The sequence below is a fragment of the Chinchilla lanigera genome, unplaced genomic scaffold (assembly GCF_000276665.1).
Source record: "Chinchilla lanigera isolate Chin_1 unplaced genomic scaffold, ChiLan1.0 scaffold00007, whole genome shotgun sequence".
NCBI lineage: Eukaryota > Metazoa > Chordata > Mammalia > Rodentia > Chinchillidae > Chinchilla > Chinchilla lanigera.
The window spans coordinates 23,818,401-23,838,526 of NW_004955408.1; the positions used below are offsets into that span (position 1 = coordinate 23,818,401).

A 20,126-nucleotide genomic window follows, 5' to 3' on the forward strand; every position below is an offset into this window, starting at 1 on the left:
CCTTATGTGTGAGCTCACCGCTATAAATTTCCCTCTGAGGACTGCTTTCATTGCATTCCCACATATTGTGGTAAATTGTATTTACATTTTCACTTGTTTATAGGTTTTTTTTTAATTTCTTGTGTGACCCATTGGTTGTTCAGGAGGTTGTTGTTTAATTTCCAAGTGTTTATGTAGTTTTTGGAGATCCTTTCGTCATTAATTTCCAATTTCATTGCACTGTGGTGAGAAAATATGCATGGGATAATTTTAATTCTTTTGCATTTAGGTAGGTATGCTCTCTGAGCTAGAATGTGGTCTATTTTAGAGAAAATTCCACATGCAGCTGATAAAAATGTGTTTTCTGATGTGGTGGGGTAGAACACTCTGTATACATCTCCTAAGTCCATTTGTTCACGGCTTTGGTTCAGATCTGTTATTTCCTTGCTGATTTTTTGTCCAGTTGACCTATCTCTTTGTGTCAGTGGGGTATTGCGGTCCCCTATTACAATAGTGTTATTAATTGTATGAGTTTTTATGTCTGGTAAGATTTGTCTTACATAGTTTGGTGCATACATGTTTATGATTGTTATCTTGTCCTCTTGCAGTTTTCCCCTAACAAGTATGTAGTGACCTTCTTTTCTTTATCTCTTTTGATTGTTGTCGGTTTGAAGTTTACATTGTCTGCAAACATAATAGCTACACCTGCTCTTTTCTGGGTTCCTATTGCATGGAGGATTGTTTTCCATCCTTTGACTTTCAGTCTGTGGCTTTCCTTTTGAGCAAAATGTGTTTCCTGTATACAGCATATTGTTGGATTTTGATTCTTAATCCACTGTGCCAGTCTGTTTGAGTGGTAAATTGAAGCCATTTACATTTATGGTTATAACCAATATGTGTTGACTTATCATTGACATGTTATTTACTTGCTGTTGGTTTCCTACTTTTCCTACCTGTTTAATTGGTTGGTCTTCTTTTCAGTTCCTTTCTATTATTGTTCTTGAAATTGCGCTCATGTTTTTCTTTGTCTAGAATATCCTTTAGTACTTTTTGCAACAGTGGTTTAGCACTCATGAAGTTCTTCAGTTGTTCTTTGTTGTGGAAATGTTTTATTTCTCTGTTGACTTTGAAAGAAAGTTTGGTAGAGTACATCAGTCTTGGTTGGAAGCTGTTTTGTCTCAGGACCTATAATACTTCGCTCCAAGCTCTTCTTGATTGGATGGTTTGTGCTGAGAAGTCTGCCGTGATTCTGATTGCCTTTCCTTTATAGGTAATCTGTTTCTTTTCACTAGCAACTTTTACTATTCTGTTCTTTTGCTGGAGATCTGGGATCTTGACTATTATATGTCTGGGTGTAGTTTTATTTTGGTTATGGTTAGTTGAAGATCTATATGCCTCATTTACTGTATGTCAGGTTCTGTTTCCATGCTTGGGAAATTTTCTGCTATTATTTCTCTAAATATTATTTATGTCATTTGTGTTGCCTCCTGCTGTTTCATTGACTCCTGTCAGTTGTACATTATTCCTGTTTGCCTTGTCTCGTAGCTATTGAATTGATTTTTCCTGATTCCTTATTGACTTTAAGAGATCCTTTGTTTCACGATTGCTAGCTGCCATGCTGTCCTCAAGATCTGAAATTCTATCTTCGGCTTCATTCAAGTGGTTTTGGCAGCTTTCAATGGAAGCTTTGATTTCCTGGATATCTCTATGAATCTGCTTCATGCATTCCAATTCATTTCTGTATTTTTCATTTAATGTTTCTGTTCATTGATGTTCATCTATTTTTTTATATGTTTCTTCTTTAGATGTGCTGAGCAGTTCTTTCATTATTATTGTCATTTCATTTTTTCCTGAGGGATTATTTCTGATCTGATCTCTTCTGTGGCCTGATGGAGTTGTTTCTTCACTTCCATTGCAATCATTTCAGCAATTTCAGTAGTGTGTTTACCAAGTTCTCCTATTTCGATGTGTCCTGGACTTGTTCTGAGAGAAGTGGAGTTCTGAGATTGCGTTTTAGTCCTTCATCTTGTCATGTTTGATGTTGGTGGTAAAGCACTCAGTCCCTTTCCTCCCTGTCAGCCCAGCAAAGGTCACTAACCTCCCTAACTTTCCTGGTGGTCAAACTTGCCCTTCATGGCCCTGGGGTGTACTGCTTAGTTTGGGTTCTTCCAGCAGATGGTGAAATTTACCTAGTTCTCCCAGGTCTTCAACACCAATCATGATGTCGTCAGGTCACAGACAGTCTGATCCAATGTCTCCAATCAGCTCAGGGCACAAGTATGAACCAGAAATGGTCTGCACTGGTTGCGTTATCACAGACCACTTGGTCCTGTGACTCCAGGGAGTTCAGGGTGAAGGTAGAGCCCAGACACGGACTGCAGGGTCTTCAGTTTGTGGGCTGCCTGGTTCTGTGTCTGCAGACTTTCACCGCAAGCACAGGAACCAGAGGTGGGCTGCCTTGGCAGTGATCACAGACTGCCTGTTTCCGCGTTCCAACCCAGACTCGAACCCTGGAACCCAGACGCAAATCGCGGCTTCAGTAGTTTTGTGGAGCACCTGCCCTGGGGCTTCACGTGTCACCAGGCACGCGTGGGGGTGCCCCTCAGAAACCCCAGTGTTAGTGGGTTTGTGAGTCCCTTGAGACAGCCTCCTATGTCTAAAATGTTTTTGTCTATTCTACTTCCTTTGCTTTTCCATGTAACTTTGAGAGTCAGTTTGTCAGTTTCTACAAAGAAATTTCATAGGGATTTTAAATGTAATTGTGTTGAATCTATAGGTTAATTTGGGTGAATAATTGAGATCACAACAATATGTAGTATTTCAGTCAGTGAGCATGTCTTACTTAGCTATTCTCTGATTTCTTTCATCAGTGTTATAATTTCAACCTTCAGATCTTATATAATCGAGTTAAACGTAATTAGTATTTTATGTTTTCCAGAGCCTTTGTATGATACTTCTTTAAAATGTAAACTTCCCAATTTTATTTCTCAAGTTGATTTTGTATGTTGACCTTGTATGCTGTGACTTTAGTAGATTCACATATGAGTTCTCATAGCTTTTTTGTGGTATTTTCTATGTACATAATTGTGTCATCTTCACGGATAATTTTTTACCTTCTAATCTTGTATTTCTTTATCACAGAATTTTTATTTGACATAGTTTATTTGTGGTTAATAAAAGTATATGCTATTCTAATGTTATCTGAAAATTTTTTGTATGTTTGCAGAGATCATTTAGATGATCCACTAGATGATACTGCTACTGTATTTCAGCAACTGGAACAGTTGTGCACTGTCAGCAGATGTGAATATGAAAAGACATGCACTCTGCTTGTACAGTTGTTTGACCAAAATGCACAGAATTACCAAAAACTTCTGCATTCACCTTCTCGGATAACTGTGGACATGGAAATTCAAGAAGGTCAGTAAATTTTATGTGAGGATTAATAAAACATGTGAGTAAATATTATGTGAATATTATGTGAATATTAAGTACCACAAATCACTTTAATAATCTTACTATAAATTATGTGTATGTATTTTCCCCAATTTCTGGTCCCTTAGTAATCTATTAGTTTTATTAACCTGGTAGTATTTTGCTAGCTTCTTATTTGATTTTTTTGTTTTTTTCTGGTACTGGGAATTGAACTCACCACATCGCGCTTGCCAGGCAGGCACTGTTCTGCTGAGCTAAATCCCCATCCCCTCCTATTTGATTTTGTAATCCTCCTTTATAAGATTTTTAGGAAATACTTCTCTGTGGCATTCATATCAAAAGCTGATAATGATCCTTGAACAGATAAGTCTCTTTTTAAATGTTTATGTGTCCTTCATTTCTATAGTAGGTTGATTGAAACCAGGGCCTCATACATGCCAGGCAAACACTGTGCCCCTTGAGCTACATCCCCACCCATTTTTAAATTTTAAGACAGGCTAAGTTGCCCAGGATAGCAAACTTGTGATCCTCCTTTCAGATAGCTAGGATTTCAGGTGTATAGCACTGTACCTGTCCATTTTTCAGTGTTTTAAATGAGATGGTTTATTATAAGAATGAAATTGGGTTTATGCAACAGTTTAATTATAGTTCCAGAATTTTTTCCTATATTTATTTTTTTCTCGTGTTGGAAAGTGAGTTTGGTAAGGAATCAAATTCAGATTTGCTTCCAATGATTTCCCATCTTCACACTTTGAAAATTATTAAGTATCAAATACATAGAAAAACATATATATATATGTATAGGGAGAGAGATACAGAATAGTAGTTAAAATGAAACATCATCTCTGTTAAAGAGTAAGTCATTGCCTGTATCTCTGCAGCATCCTTTGTTCATCTTTCTGAATCTGTCCTCCTTCTTACCAACAGAATACTTAATAATCATTTTTCTTTATCAGTTGATACCTTTTCTTCAGTTTTACCATGCATAGATTCTGAAAATAATATATGATTTTGCATTTTTGAACTGTAAACAAATGGAATTATATTTTTCTACAACTTATTTTATCAGTATTTCTTAGTAAAGCATTTGTGAAAGCTTACATTGATGCACATACCTTAATTTTCTCTTGCTTGCACTCTTAGGTTGTTTAAATATAGTATAATTCATTTATGATTCCCTTGTCAGTGGGTATTTGTTATTTGCCTTATTTTTTGCTAATACAGTGTTGCTGTAAGGTTGTGGTGTGTAAGTAACATAATAAGCTTTTTAAAAACTATTTTATAAACTAATTTTCCCTACTTTACATCTGCCAATAGTGTTTATGAGTTTCCATTGATACCTACCAGGAATTGGCAGCTTTGTTTGTGAAGTATTTTAGAACTCTGTGAATGTTTTATAACTGTTGCAACTCTTCAACTCTGCTTTTACAGTTGGGATGCAGCCATATATGTGTGGCTGTGTTCTAGTAAAATTCCACATATAAAAGTGGGAGGCTGTGCTACAGACTAGCTTGCTGCACCAACCTAGATTCTCACTAACCAGCTCATATTATTACACTCAAATTTTTGACAGTCTAGTTGAGATAATGTACATCATGAGTATTTTAATTCCCCTGTTTAAGTTAAACATTATTTCATACATACTGTTGGTTGTGTCATCTCCAGTAATATATGTGCATTTCTTGTTCAGTTCCCATTTACTACTGGATTATATGTCTTTCTCTGACTGATTTTCGGGAGCCATATATATATATGTACAAGAAAGACAAACATGTTTGGTTTGTTTCTTTTGATTTTGTTTTACATTTGTTCACATTGCTTTGCTTTGTTTGATAGTGTTGAGATCAAACCCAGGGCCTTATGCATGCTACGCAAGAACTCCACCACTGAGCTGTACCTTCATAACCTTTATATATTTTTTAAACAAACCATTTTCTTTTGAATTTTAAATAGTATTTTCAAATTTGTGACTTTACTTTGCATATCTGCTATCTTACATATTTCATATCAAACTTGATTTGAATTAATTTAATTTTTTTAAAACATAGTATATTTACGTTATAAAAAATTGTGTTCTATTCTAGTAGTCCATTCCTTTCTACCATTCATCTCTAGCAAGTAGCCATCCATACTAGTTTTGCATCTTTCCAAAGTTTCTGTATGCATGTACAAATACTTAAGAATGCGTAAATTCTTATCTGTTCATTATTAATATAGACTTTGGCATAGCACTTTTGTTTTATTCTCTACTTTTTTTCATTTAACAATGTGTTTTAGAGGTATTTTCATATTTGTATGTTAAACATTTATTTTTATAGCTATATAATATTTTTAATGTATCATAATTTACTTAACTATTCCCTTCACTGTGATAGTCAGAAGTTGTTTACAGTCTTAATAAATGTATCACTGCATAGGCTAACCATGTACAAATGTCACTTTATATGTATACAGGTTTATAAGTTTCCAGAAGTGGAATTGCTGTTGGATGGAGGGTTAATATGTTTGTAATTTTACAGATATTGCTCAATTGTGTTTTTTGAGGGTTAAACTAATTGGCTGATTCATCAGCAAATCCATGAGATTATTTCCAGATAGCCTTCATAGGGCAACATTACCAAGCTTTTGAATCTTTGGGAATCCTTTGTGTGAAGATGATTTCTCAGTATAATTTAACATTTGCATTTCTTATATCATTTTGAACGTTTAACCTATGTAAGAACCAGTTGGTTTTCCCATTTTGTAGATGTTTCCTTTGCTCATGTTTCTGTTGAGTTGTTGACTTTTTTTCCTTACCAGTTTCTAAGAGCTTTTCATAATTTAGAGAAGTGACTTTGTGATCAAAGTTGCAAATATATTTTTCCATTTATTTATTTTTTTTTATTTCCATTTACTTATTTATTTTTTTAGAGTATACAATTTGATGAATTTAGTAGTTATGCATAGTTGTTTAACTACACTATATTTGAGATAGAAAATAGTTCCTTCATTTTAAGTAATTTTTTCATCCCTTTAATCTCTTCCAACTTCTGCTCTAGGTAACTACTGGTCTGATTTTTTCACTATAGTTTTATCATTTTAAATTTTAATATAATGGGAACATAGGTAGTCTTTTGTGTTTTGCCTTGCTTAACATAATATTTTTAAGACTCAAATATGTTGTGTGTATTAATAATTTGTTCCTTTTTATTGCTGCACAGTATTTTCTAGTGTGCCTTTGATACAATTTGTTCATCAGGTGGTGAGCCCTTGAATTACACTTCCAATTTTTAAGCTATTATGAATAATGATGTTGTGAACTTTTGTGTACATGTCTTTGTATGTAAATAACATACTGAATCATATGGCAAATGTATGTTTAATGTTATATAATATTGCTATATTATTTTATGAAAGTCTGTATAAATTTGCATTTTCATGTACTATAAGAGTTTCAGTTGTTCCATATGCTCATATTTTGATATTGTTTGCTTTCTTAACCAGCCATTCTACTAGGTATCTAGTGGTATCTTCCTGTGACTGTAATTTGCATTTCCCTGATGATTAATGATGTTGTTGAACATCTTTCATGTGCTTTTGGCTATGTGTGTATTCATTATTTTCTCCTCACTGAGACACAATACCTGACACCACAACTCTTAAGGAGGAAAGATTTATTTTGGCTCATAGTTTGTAGATGTTTCAGTCATTAATTGGCTGGCTCCAAGGCAGGGTGGCATTCCATAGGGACATAGCATAGGAGAAAGAGCTCATGGCATGACACCAGGAAGTAGAGATCAACGAAAGGAGGAGGAAGCTATATCCTTCCAGGCTTCATCCTCAGCAGCGTACCTCCTTTGACCAGAGTTTATTTGCTGACCTCACATTTAGCTATAAACTCATCAGTGGACTAATACATTGTCCCCATGTCCCACATAATCATGTCCCCATGATTCAATCACCTTTTAGAAGCCCTACCTATGATTACATAAGGCGTTGGTGGGGCATCTAGATATAAACCATAGTAGTGTGCTTATTGGAGGGTGTGTGTGTGTGTGTGTGTGTGTATATATATATATGTGTGAGTGAGTGAAAAGTGTGTTCAGCTTTTTTGCCCATTTTTAGATTGGGTAGTTTTTTGTATGTGTGCTTATAATGGAGTCTTAAAGATTGCCTCATTCTGTAGAGAATCCCCTTTTTTATATACGTTTTGCAAATGTTTTCTTTCAGTCTGTGGTTTGCCTTCTTAATTGTCTTTTATACACCAAATGTTTTTAGGTTTTTTCTTTTTTTTTTTTTTTTTTTTGGTTTTTCTCCGGCACCGGGAACCGAACTCACGACCTTGCGCTTGCCAGGCAGGCGCTTTGCCGCTGAGCTAAATCCCCAGCCCCCAAATGTTTTTAGTTTTGATGTTCTGTTTTGTTATTATGTTTAGGTCTGTGATCCATTTTAGGTTAATCTTTATGGATGTTGTAAGTTAAGGGTCAAGATTTTTGCCCCATAAAGTTAATTCAGTTGTTGCAGTACCATTTGCTGAAAAGACTTATCTTTTCCCCATGGAATTATCATAGCACCTTTGCTGAAAATTAATTGCCCATAAAAGGCAAAGGTCTGTTCTGGAGTTTGGACTCTGTTGTATACTGTTGCTCTGTATGTCTGTTCTTATGCCCATACAACATTGTCTTAGTTTTGGTTTTATAATAAATCTTGGAATCAGGTAGTAAAATTCCTCTAATCTTGTCCCTTTTACTACTTCTACATCTTTCATCTTTCTATATTAATTTTAGCAGCAGCTTGCCATTTCTTACAAAAAAAAGATACTCACTGGAACTTTAATTGGGAATGCCTCAATCTATAGAATCATTTGGGCCATTTATAATATTGAGTTTCCCAGTTCATGAATATTGAATTTTTTGCAATATTTTTAATTGTAGTTTTAAAAACTCATTTACTAAATTTATTCCTGTATTTTTATACTATTGTACATTTGTAGTTATTTTTTGCTACAAGTGGTAAAAGTAGATATTCTTTAAAAATACCACTTTGATCAAACTGTGTTACCCCCATTACAGAAAATCCTATAAGTAGCTAGAGAGGAAAGATCACTTAAAAAGCATCATAAAATATGGTAACTGGTAAAATGTAGTATATACTGGTAACTCATTTTTGAAAACTCACTTCCAGTAAAAGTGGAGACCAGAATCATGAAATATTATTCTTAAAGCGTGAGACAAAAATAACCTCAACCTCATTATTGTGTATCACAAAATCTTTTTTGAGAACAAGAATGCATGAAAGAGATGTTCAGACAAATAGAAGCAGAATATTTACTGCCAGAAAGTCTTTAGTGAAAAATTGAAAAACATACTTTCAAATAGTTTATAGGTAAGATTGCAGAATTCACAGAGGCTCTTTTCACTACTTGACAAGGGTGGTGACAGAGCTGTAACAACAAAGGAATTGGGAACCGAGATGAGGTGTCTTGGGCAAAATCCCACAGCAGCAGATATGATTAATGAACTAGATGTTGATGGTTGATGACTTTCCTGAATTTCTGACAGTGATGGCAAACAGATGAAAGACAGTGAATAAAATATTAGAGAAGCATTTTGTCTTTGATTTCCTTCATCATATTGTTGTCCTTAAATCTTACTTTAGAATATTGATCAAATAACGTGTTGCATGTAATTCTCTGCATAACTAAACGTAGATGAACTTTGTCACATTAGGAAACATCTGGGTTATTCCTTTTTAAAATTTTTCTTTAGGAACACTCAGCACATTGTTATTGAAGTATGGAATTATAACTCTGGGCTATGCACAGTCAATAATATGTGTTTAGGGGCTGGGGATATTGCTCAGTGGCAGAAGCGCCTGCCTGGCAAGTGTAGGGTCCTGAGTTCAATTCCCAGTACCTAAAAAAAAAAAAAGTAGTAATAGGTGTTTAAAAGTATCACTATTACTACTATTAAAATGAGTATATGATCCAGGTGCTTGTGCATTTTTTTTCTTTTTGGGGGGTTGTGAGTACTGTTGGTCCCGTAGCAGAAACATTTCCTTATGTCATTACTTGCTTTTTTAAACTTTATTTAGCCTCTGTCAGAAAATCTGCTTATGATGCAGTTTGCCTCAACTTCATTCTAAGTTTTATATTTGTTTTCCAAATTAAAAATTAGTTTAAAAAATAAATTTAAATAGACCTACACAATAATTGAAGTACACCATTTCTGAAATGCAGCAGCAGAGTTTAAAAAGAAAAGTTTCTGAAAACCAAGCTTGTTTAGAAAAGAGGGATGGGGATGTAGCTAAGTGGTAGAGCATTTGCCTGGTATGTGAGCAGCTCTGGATTTGATCCCTAACACCACAAGGAAAAAGAAAGAAAAGAAGAGAAAAGAACAAAAGGTTGAAATGCTGTGACCTAAGCATCTAACTTGAGAAGTTGGAATGAGAGGAACAGATTTAATCATTTGAATGGAAAAGCAAAGAGCAAAACTTAAAGAAATAAGAAACAAATTAAATTTTCAAAAAGACTGATAAGCTGATAAATATCTCATGAGATTAAGAAGAAAAGAGAATTACAAATAATATTAGAAATGAAAGGTGATTCTGGATGCAGCAGTGATTTAAATGATGATGTTATTCATAGTATTTTCTGAGGTCAGTAAATTAGGAAACTTGAAATTAATAAATGAGTATATATAACTTACTAAAAGTGACTCAAGATTAAAAATTTTCAAAGGCTATTGCTGGGACAAGATGTGCAACACTCACTCACATATATACAAATCCAGCAAGGATCACCATCAAGAAAAATATGGAAAAAATTCCTGCAAATTAATAATATAAAACATTCCTTAGGAAATATGTCAACAGATAAAACCAAGTATCCAGGAGAAAAACAAATACAAGTACTACATGTATTTGTAAAAGTGCTCATCTTCATTTCTAATAAGAGAAATGGATTTTAAAGCCACACAATGTGAGATTTTAATCCTACTAGACTGTAAAATAAATCTTACAGGTCAGTGTGGGCCAAAGAGAATTCTTATACATTTCTGGTAGGAGCATAAGAGTAATCCATTGGAAACAGAACATAAATGAATTTGGCAGTTTCTTATATTTGAATACTCCGTGACCTGGCACTTCTATACTTGGATATGTAAATACATACAGCATTGACAGATGACGCTACAATATGTGCAGTAATATTCATAATATCATTGTTCCTAATGCCGAAAAATAGAAACAGCTCAAACTCCCATTAATCTGAAGATAAACATAGCTGTGCAATGGAGTATTATACAGCAGTAAGAATAAACAAGAGTGAATGTCAGAGATGTTTAGTGAAGAAAATAAACTCTGAGAAAGCCGTATTTAGTAAACAGCTTCCATTAAAAATTCCAAACAAATAAGAAACATACTAACTAGGAATACATGCATAAGTGAGAAAATGTTCCATGAATAGTAATCACCAAACACAGAACCATGGTTATATCTAAGGTAGGAGGTAGGGAGACAAGCTCAGGGAGGGTTCAGAGGTGGATATGACAGTATCAGTGATATACTGGTTCTTAAGTAGTGATTATACTTCATATACATTGCATATATGCTTTCATGTCTATCAAATATTACATTAAATGTAAAAAATTTAATTGTAAAAGACTTCAGAAGGACATCGAAAATACAGATGTATTATACCTATACCTGTGAATTATACCTATGAATTTATGCCTATGAATTTATATTATACCTGTGAAAATTATACCTATGATTATACCTATGAATTTAACTGATATGAAATAATTTAATAGTATTAAATAGGTCTGTATTGAATAAGTTAAATCAAACCTGATTCTTGAGTAATATAAATTGAAATTTTCATACATGCACACTATTTTTTTTTCAATATAAAATGACGTTTGAAGATGTCTCATATAATGCCTGGCACATAAAAGGTTTTATTAAATATTTGTTTCCTTTTAGTCAAAAGATCAGTGAGAAGAAAGCTGTCTGCCTTTTAAAAGTATCTATAGTGTACTGAAAAGTAATTGTGTTATATTACAAAAAATGCCAAATGTGGCTCTAGTTTATACATTGGGTGTGACAGTATTCAATTTCTTTGTGCAGAACTAAACACTTCAGTTAGTGTTGAACAAAGAAAATTATATGCTCTTGTTATGTGTGCTTTAATTTAGATGCTTAATGGCTTTTAATGTTACAAAATAAGTTTATTATTATATTATTATCTCATTTGTGTTATATTGTCTTGCTCTTTCATATTTGTGGTGATGTGGTCATGGTTTACAAAAACAATATTCCCTAAGAAATAGGTCATTAACAGTAGTTAACGATTACTTGTGATCTATGGTAATGACTGATTTCTTTGGGATTATTGCAGTTATAAACCATAATTACAGATTATTATAGCAATAATTATTTTGTTAAGCAAAAAATGTTCTCTGCTTGAACAGCTGCTAAAACAAATGCCTTAAATGTTTCAGAATAAATAGGAAAAATGGGAAATTATAATGAAAATTGTCTTAATATAAAGAGATTTTTAAAAATTTGTAGATATGTAACTCATCTATCAGATATTTTTCATTTCTATTCCATTTCCAATGGATTATTTTTATATTCCTACTAGAAGTATATAAAAATTTTCTTTGACTCATATTTACCTGTAGGATTTATTAACAGCTCACTGGGCCTAAAATCACATTTCATGTGGTTTTAAAATTCATTTTTCTTGTTAGAAATGAAGTTTGGCATTCTTTCAGATACATGCACTATTTGTGTTTGTTTTTCTGCCAGATGCTTGTTTGTATCTGTTGATAATTTTTCTAAGGAACTGTTTATTATTTGCAGAAATTTTTTACATATTCTTCTAAATCAGTGATAGCAAACCTTTTAGAGGTTTCAATGATCAACAGCCTGCTGTGCATGTGAGCCATAGGCTCACCACCACTGTTCTAGGTGGTGATCCTTGAACACTGACTCTAAAATTGTTGAGGTTTGAGGAATGATTTAATGTTCTTGAGAAGTATCACCTCTCATTCATCTGAATAGCAAAATTGTATTTGATAACTTGGAATAATCCTTTTATATTTCATTGTTCTTTCTTTCTTTTGGGTTTTGCCATGTAGTTCCAGCTTTCCTTAAACTCAGTTGTGTAGCCCAGCCTGGCCTTGATCTTGTGGTGATCCTCCTGCGTGAACCTGCTGGGACTGGGATTACAGGTGTGCGCCATCACACCCGCTTCTCATTGTTCATATTTAACACTAATTTTGATTCACTGTGCTTAACTTTCTAAAATTTAGGAATACTGTACCTGCATTTTACTTCATTACTCATTAGTAATCATTCCAAAGTAGGAAGGAGTGAAAGTATGCTGTTTCTCAAACTTTTAATTTTAGAAAAAATGGTTTCACTTTATCCTGTGATGCTTTTCAGTGGCTTCTTTGATATTAAAGGGTTAATTGAAGGTCACAGTAAAATTAATAAAATTTTAAATTTTAAGAAATTCATGCTTTATGTATATTATTGGTTTAGTTTTAGACCATGGTACTCATTACACAGCATTGCAAGAATTACTGATTTTTTTACTGCAGTTTATCTCTCTCTCATTAGGTTCAAGTCCTTGGTCATGAAATCTCTCTGCCCTTTTCTCCTCTTCCCCATACATCTACATATTGAGTTTTGTTGGGTTTTTTTGTTTGTTTTTTTTCTGGTACTGGGAATCGAACTCACGACCTCGCGCTTGCCAGGCAGGTGCTGTGCCACTGAGCTAAATCCCCAGTCCATGTATTGAGTTTTATCTACCACAGAACATGACACTAGGTACTTAGCAGATGCTTTTCTAAGTGTCTTTTACTTGTAATAATTATTTTTCAATTTAAAAGATTTTTTTGTTTGTTTTCCCAACAGCATTTATATATAGAAAGTGTATGTGGCCAATTTTAGCTAGCTTTCATTTTAACAAGTCTTTTTGATGGGGGAAAGAACGTAAAAATTCTTAAATATTATGTGACTTCATTTTTTTGAGCACCTTCTAAATAAAGTAAAGCACATAATGAAGACCTAAATGCTGTACATGTTGGTATGTTTTTTGTAGTTATAATACAAAACCACAATGAAAAAAGGGATAAATACCTAAGAAATAGTAATAGCCAACATTTACTGAGCACTTACTTTATAATACGTACTCACGGGCATTATTATGAGTACTTTACATGCAAAATACCATTTACTGCTTGTCAGAACCCTGTAAGCTGGATATCATTGTCATCCTTATACCCCAAAATAAGGAAAGCCCCAGAGATTAGATATCTAGTGCAATAAATATTTGGAGGTCAGATTTGAGCTTAGGTTGTATTCTTTGGAGCTAAATTGTACTGCTTCCAGCTCTTTGAATAAATACCTTCCAATAGAGAGATTTAAAATTATATACATGATGAATCTTTGTCTATTTTGAGGTAGTCTGGCTTTATTAGAAGCTAGCTGCCAAATGATTTTGTTTACATTAATGAAAAGCCTCTAAAGTAAGTTGATTTTAAATTTAACTAAGCAATCAGTATTCATATGTTAGATATTCTTGGTTTTGCAGTGTGTGCTTTGTGAATCAAAAGAAGTGTGAAACTTTTCTATAAAAATGTACCTAACGGCCATCCCCTCTGTGTTCCAGATTTGGGAGACAGTTCAGGATTAGAGATGCAAATGTGTTAGACACTTATAGTGGGATCAAACATACTGTGTCAAGGTCTTCAGGCTAATTGACCACTGTTACTTGAGAATTTCTTCTTGGCAGGCTTGAGAGAAAGTTTAATAATTTGAGAATGGGCTACTGGAAGTTTGTTTAGGTTTGACTCATAGCTCTGTATGTTTTAATAGTGATTTGTGTGTTAAGTGAATATAGATTTAAGTGATAAGTAACAGGACAGTACCTAATGCATAGTTACTATATAAATATTTGCAGTTATTTTTAGCAGTAATAAAGCTTTTAAGAAAATCTTAAAATCTGAATTCATAAAACACAAGGGAGAAAGCTATTTACATATAAATATTTTTCCTTTGAGAAATAGTTTATAGTAGGATATTTTTTGGGTAATTTTTATTAGTACATGTTTGCAGTATGTATTTCAAGGGTTTTTTTCTTTCTTTTATAATGTGTATGTCCACACTACAAGGTATTGAACCCACTGAGATACTTCTTTGGTCCTTTTTCAGTTTTTATTTTCAGACAGGATCTAATTTGCTGAAGCTAGACTTGAACTTGCAGTCTACTGCTTCAACTTCCCAGAGTGCTGGGATTGCAGGCATGCACCAAACTTGACCTAGGGTATTTGAAAACTAAAGCTCATTCCTGTAATCCCAACTACTCAGGAGGCTGGGGCAGGAAAGTGGCAAGTTTGAGGTCAACCAGGGCAACTAGCTGGGGATTTAGCTTAGCATTCCCCTTGAAGATCCCCACTTCTGTCAGAAGAAGAGAGTGGAGAGGAAAGAAGGGAAGAAGGAAGCTTCTGAGAAATATAACTGGTTGTTGTTATTTTGTGATCATCTTCTACAGTCTTTGTGAACAATGAATTTGCCATTGTTCCAGTGGCCTTTGCTCATAACAGTTTCATCAAGTAGTCAGGATGTACTTTTTGTTTGTTTGTTTTGTTTTTTGTTTTTCTCCGGTACCGGGAACCGAACTCACGACCTTGCGCTTGCCAGGCAGACGCTTTGCCGCTGAGCTAAATCCCCAGCCCCCAGGATGTACTTTTGTTTCATGTGTGTTTCTGTTTAAGGCCATCTTCTTTATATATAATGTTGAACATGAACATCAAATGCACAGCCAGGAGCACTATAACTCATACCTAAACAAAGCTTATCTAATAAATACGTTATATATAACACACATAAGCTTTTTTCATTTAGGAACTCTAAATGTGGCAATACATAGACATGAAAATTGTAGTTGTTTATAATATGAAGCTGAAATAAGAAGGCAGAGTCAACTTTGTTCCACCAGAGCTTGGAATACGTGCACTAGATTACTCAAAGTTTTTACTAATTGATAATTTTCACTGCTCTGCACATTTCTGTAAATATGTGTTTTGAGTATTGATTGTTAGAATTACAAATAAGTTTTGCCAAGTTAGCAAACTCACCTGTATCATATTTTGTCTTCAGTATTTTTAGAAGTTAATTTAAGCTACTTAAGCAGTAGAAATACTAATATTCATTTTAAAATTTTAATATTTACTAAATTGATGTTTTTATTTCTTATTTCATGCTATATTTTCTGTGTAATGTTTCATAAGTCAGTAACCCATGTCTGTTAATAACTGCATGTTTTATGCTCTGGAAATGGAGTAGAGAACCAAACAAATATACCTGCTCTTACGCAATTTACACTTTTTAGGAATAGACAAGGAATGATAGCCAGATGTGTGTTAGGAAGTGATAAGTATTAACAAAGTAAAGCAGGATGGAAGAATATGAAATGCTGAGGGATTGTGTTCTGGTTACCTATTCCCAAAACTGAATGACTTAGCAAATAATTATTTTATTAGCTCTCAATTTTCTCGTCATTGATAAATGTCAGTTGGATTTTCTTGAGTTTTTTTCAGGCATTGTAATTAGCTGACAGCTTGTGCTGGAGTCACCTGTTTTATTCTCTACACACTAATCTAGTGTCTGAGCTGGAGTACTTAGATCTAAGAGTTAGAGCCATATAACTTAAAAGAAAGCAAAGGAATAAATAATTATGACTTTTGGTTAGCCAATTGTTTCTTAGATAGAATACCAAAGCCAACAATAAAAAAACTTAATTGAACTGTAGCAGAACTAATTTTGTGCATCAAAAATCACCATCAAGAAAGGGAAAAATTAATCCATACACTAGGAGAAAATATTTCAAACCATATACCTGACAAGAGACTTACAACTAGAATATATAAACTTTTATAACTGAATAATAAAAGACACTCATGAAATGATTTGAAGGTATTTCTCTAAAAAAGATGTGCAAATAGCCAGTAAATACATGAAAGGGCACTCAAACTCATTGCTTATTGGACAAAGACATGTCAAAATTGCAGTGAGATACTGCTTCACATCTACTAAGTGGATTTAATAAATAAGATGATAATAATAGTTGTTAGCAAGAATTTTGAGAAGACAGAGCTTCAGTATTTTGCTCGTGGTAATTTTAAATGATATAGCTGCTTTTGAAAACATTTTGACAGTTTCTTGACATGTTAAAGGTGGAAGTAACCATATAATCCAGGAATTCTACTCCTAAGTATACCCAAGAAAAATTAACCCATACGTCCACATAAAAAATGTGGACATAAATATTCATTGTAGCATTATTTATAATAGCTTAAAGAGAGAAACAATCCAAACATCCATCAGTTGAGTAAATAGATAAAATGTGGAATATCTGGCCAATAAAATGTAATTCAGTTATAGAAGAAAGTAAAATACTAATATATGCTACAACATGGGTGAATCTTAAAAACATTATGCCAAATGAAAGAATACAGTGACAAGAACCACATGTTATGTGACTCCATTCATGTAAGATACCCCGAATGGGAAAAATACAAAGAAAAGTTAAAGTAGCTTAGGGCTAGGGATGGAAGCAGGGCTAAAAAGCAGAGTGATTGCTGATGATTATGGAATTTAATTAGGAGCTATGAAAATGTTCTATTATATTTTTACTGGGGCAACAATGAAAATGTTTAAAAATTGTGATGGTTGCAGAACGCTGTGACTTTATTAAAAAACATGGAGTTACATATTTTCCAGTGGATTAGTTATATTGTATTTGAATTATATTTCAGTAAAGCTGTTGAAAAAAGAGATTTATAGATTTGAGAGTCCTAGTAAAATAAAGGATTGTTGGAGTTGGAAGATTTCATCTTTGTAGTTGTTGAAGTCAGTGTTGATTATAATAGGAATACTTTTGAAAAGAATGACTATAAGGCAAGAACTAATACCTTAGAAAATTAAAAGGAAATAATCTGAGAGCTAGTAGATAGTTACATCAAGAAGGGGTATTTATAGTTTGATCATCTAAGAAGTAAGAGTGAGTAGTTTTATAATAGACAGTATTCTGGCAGTGGACCTGAGGAACACAAAGAATGTCTACCTTACAGTCAAGGCCCAGGATACAAGAGACTTGAAAGAGAAAGCATCTCTTGAATGACTGCTTGTAGTGGAAGTAGTCACTAGGGGAGAAAAAGCAGTCATTAGGAGAGAGTATATTATTGTAGACTTAACTGATCATAAACACTTCTGAAGTACATAGGAAACTTTCTGAATACTTTTTCGTATAGGCTTTTTATTCTTTTGAATTTTTTACTAATTGTACATATAAAACTGGAGTCTTTTGTGAAGAGTTACTTGATCAGATTAGTGTTTGTTCTACTTAATCTGTTATACATGACTAATTTACAAGATTGCAAACAATGTCCATTATGATTTATGCATTTATTTTTGTGATAGAATGGAGGATATGGATACTTGTGTGAACATGAATAATCACTTTTTCCAGTGCCATTTATTAGAGACTGTCTTTTTTCTGGCATCTGGTTTTGGATCCTTTGCCCAAAATGAGATGGTTTAAGGGTTTTTTTCTCCTGCATCCTCATTTCCTTTCTGTTGGTCAACATGTCTATTTTCACTCCAGCTTTGTAGTATAGCTTGAATTTGAGGATTGTAATGTTTCCTGTTCTTTTTTCTCATCATTGCTTTGGCTATTCTAGGTCCCTTTTGGTTCCATATAAATTTTATGGGTTTTTTGGTTTGTTTTTAGTTCTGTGAAGAATGCTGTTGGTATTTTTATTGGACTTGCAATAAATCTATATGTCATTTTTATAATATTGCCATTTTGGCAATAATGGTTCTGCCTATACAGGAAGAGGATGTCGATGTCTTTCCATCTTGTAATGTCCTCTTCAGTTGCTTCTTTTCAGAGTACCATAGTTTTTGTTATAGAGGTCTTTTACCTCACTAAGATAAATCACAGGTGTTTATTTTTTGAAGCTATTGTGAGTAGAATTGTTTTCTTGATTTCTTTCTCTGTTGTTCATTGTTGTTGATGTACAGGAATGCTATTGATTTGTATGTTGATTTTGTATCTTGCCAGTGTGCTGAATTTGCTTATTAATTTTAAGGGTACTCTAAGTTAGAGTTCTTTTGGGTCTTGTATGTAAAGGATCATGTCATCTGCAAATAAGAATAGTTTGACTTCTTCCTTTCTCTTCATGTCCCATTTGTTTCTTTCTTTTGCCTGATTGTTTTGGCTAAAATAGTGAATATGGTGTTGAACAAGATTGGAAAGAGTGGACGCCTTTGTCTTGTTCTTGACAAGAAAAGCTTTCAGTGGGTTTGTCATGAATAGCTTTTATTAGTTTGAGGTAAGGCCCTCCATTCCTGTTTTTGTCAGGGTTTTTATCATGAATGGATATTGTATTTTGTGATAAAAAGTGTTTTCTGCATCTAGTGAGATGATTGTGTGACTTTTATCCTTCTATTTATGAGGTATATTACATTTATATATTTATGGATGTTGAACCATCCTTGAATCACTGAAATGAAGCTGGCTTGGTTATGATGTATGATCTTTCAAAAGATTTGTTGCATTCTGTTTGCAAGTACTTGTTGAAGATTTTTGCATTTGTGTTCATTAAGGAAATTGGTCTGTAGTTTTCTTTTCTGGTTGAGTTTCTGCCTGGCTTTGGTATCAGAGTGATGCTAACTTCAAGGAATGAGTTTGACTGTCTTCTTTCCCTTTCAATTTGATAGAAGAGCTTGGAGAATATTAGCATTAATTCTTCCCTGATGCTCTGGTAAAATCCACAGTGAACCCATTGGTTCACTGTGGGTCTTCAGATTTGGGTCTTCAGATTTTTCTTCTTGATAGTGTTCTTATTACTGACTCAATTTCATCGACTGTTATTTGTCTTTTTAGAGTTTTTATATCTTTTTGGTCCAGTTTTAGTAATTCCTATCTGTCAAAAATATCTCCATTTCCTATAGATTCTCCAATTTATTGGAATATATGTTTTCAAAATAGTTTCTTAAAATCTTCTGGATTGTCAGTTGTGATTTTGCCATTTTTATTTCTACTTGCGTTTTCTACTTGAATTTTTCCTCCTTTTTGTATGTTTCACTAAGAATTTATCAATCTTGTTTATCCTTTGAAAGAACAAGCTGTGGAACGTTAAATCCTGTGTGTGTGTGTGTGTGTGTGTGTGTGTGTGTGTGTGTGTGTGTTTAAAGTCTCAAGTCCATTCATTTCTATCTTGATCTTTATAATTTCTTTACTTCTGCAAGTTTTGGATTTGGATTGCTCTTGTTTCTTTAGGACCTTAAGGTGCATGATTAGGTTATTTACTTGGGATTTATCTATTTTTTTTTAATGAAGGTATTCACAACTATAGCCTTCCCTCTTACAACTGCTTTTATTATAACCCATATGATTTGGTGTGTTGTATTGCCATTGTCATTTAATTCTAGGAACTTTTAAAATTTCTTCTCTGATTTCTTCTATGACTCATTGAGTATTCAAGAGTATTTTGTTTATTCCCCATAGTTTCAGCAATTTTATTTGCTGTTGATTTCTAATTTCATTCCACTGTGACTCAATAGTTTACAATTAATTATTTCTATTCTTTTGTATTTATTTAAGCATGCTTTATGGCATTATAATGTGGCCTATTTTGGAGAAAGTTCCACGTGGT

General features: G+C 33.5%; 1 protein-coding gene across 4 annotated transcripts in view; it reads left to right on the top strand.

Annotated features, from left to right (window-relative positions):
* The window catches only part of Ranbp17 (RAN binding protein 17), a 315,493-nt gene that overhangs the window by 40,900 nt on the left and 254,467 nt on the right, over positions 1-20,126 (top strand). For all 4 annotated transcript variants that reach the window (XM_005376323.1, XM_005376325.1, XM_005376324.1 and 1 more), the window contains exon 12: positions 3,206-3,399. In XM_005376323.1, coding sequence (XP_005376380.1) covers positions 3,206-3,399 — 194 coding nt within the window. The remainder of the gene's footprint in view (positions 1-3,205; positions 3,400-20,126) is intronic.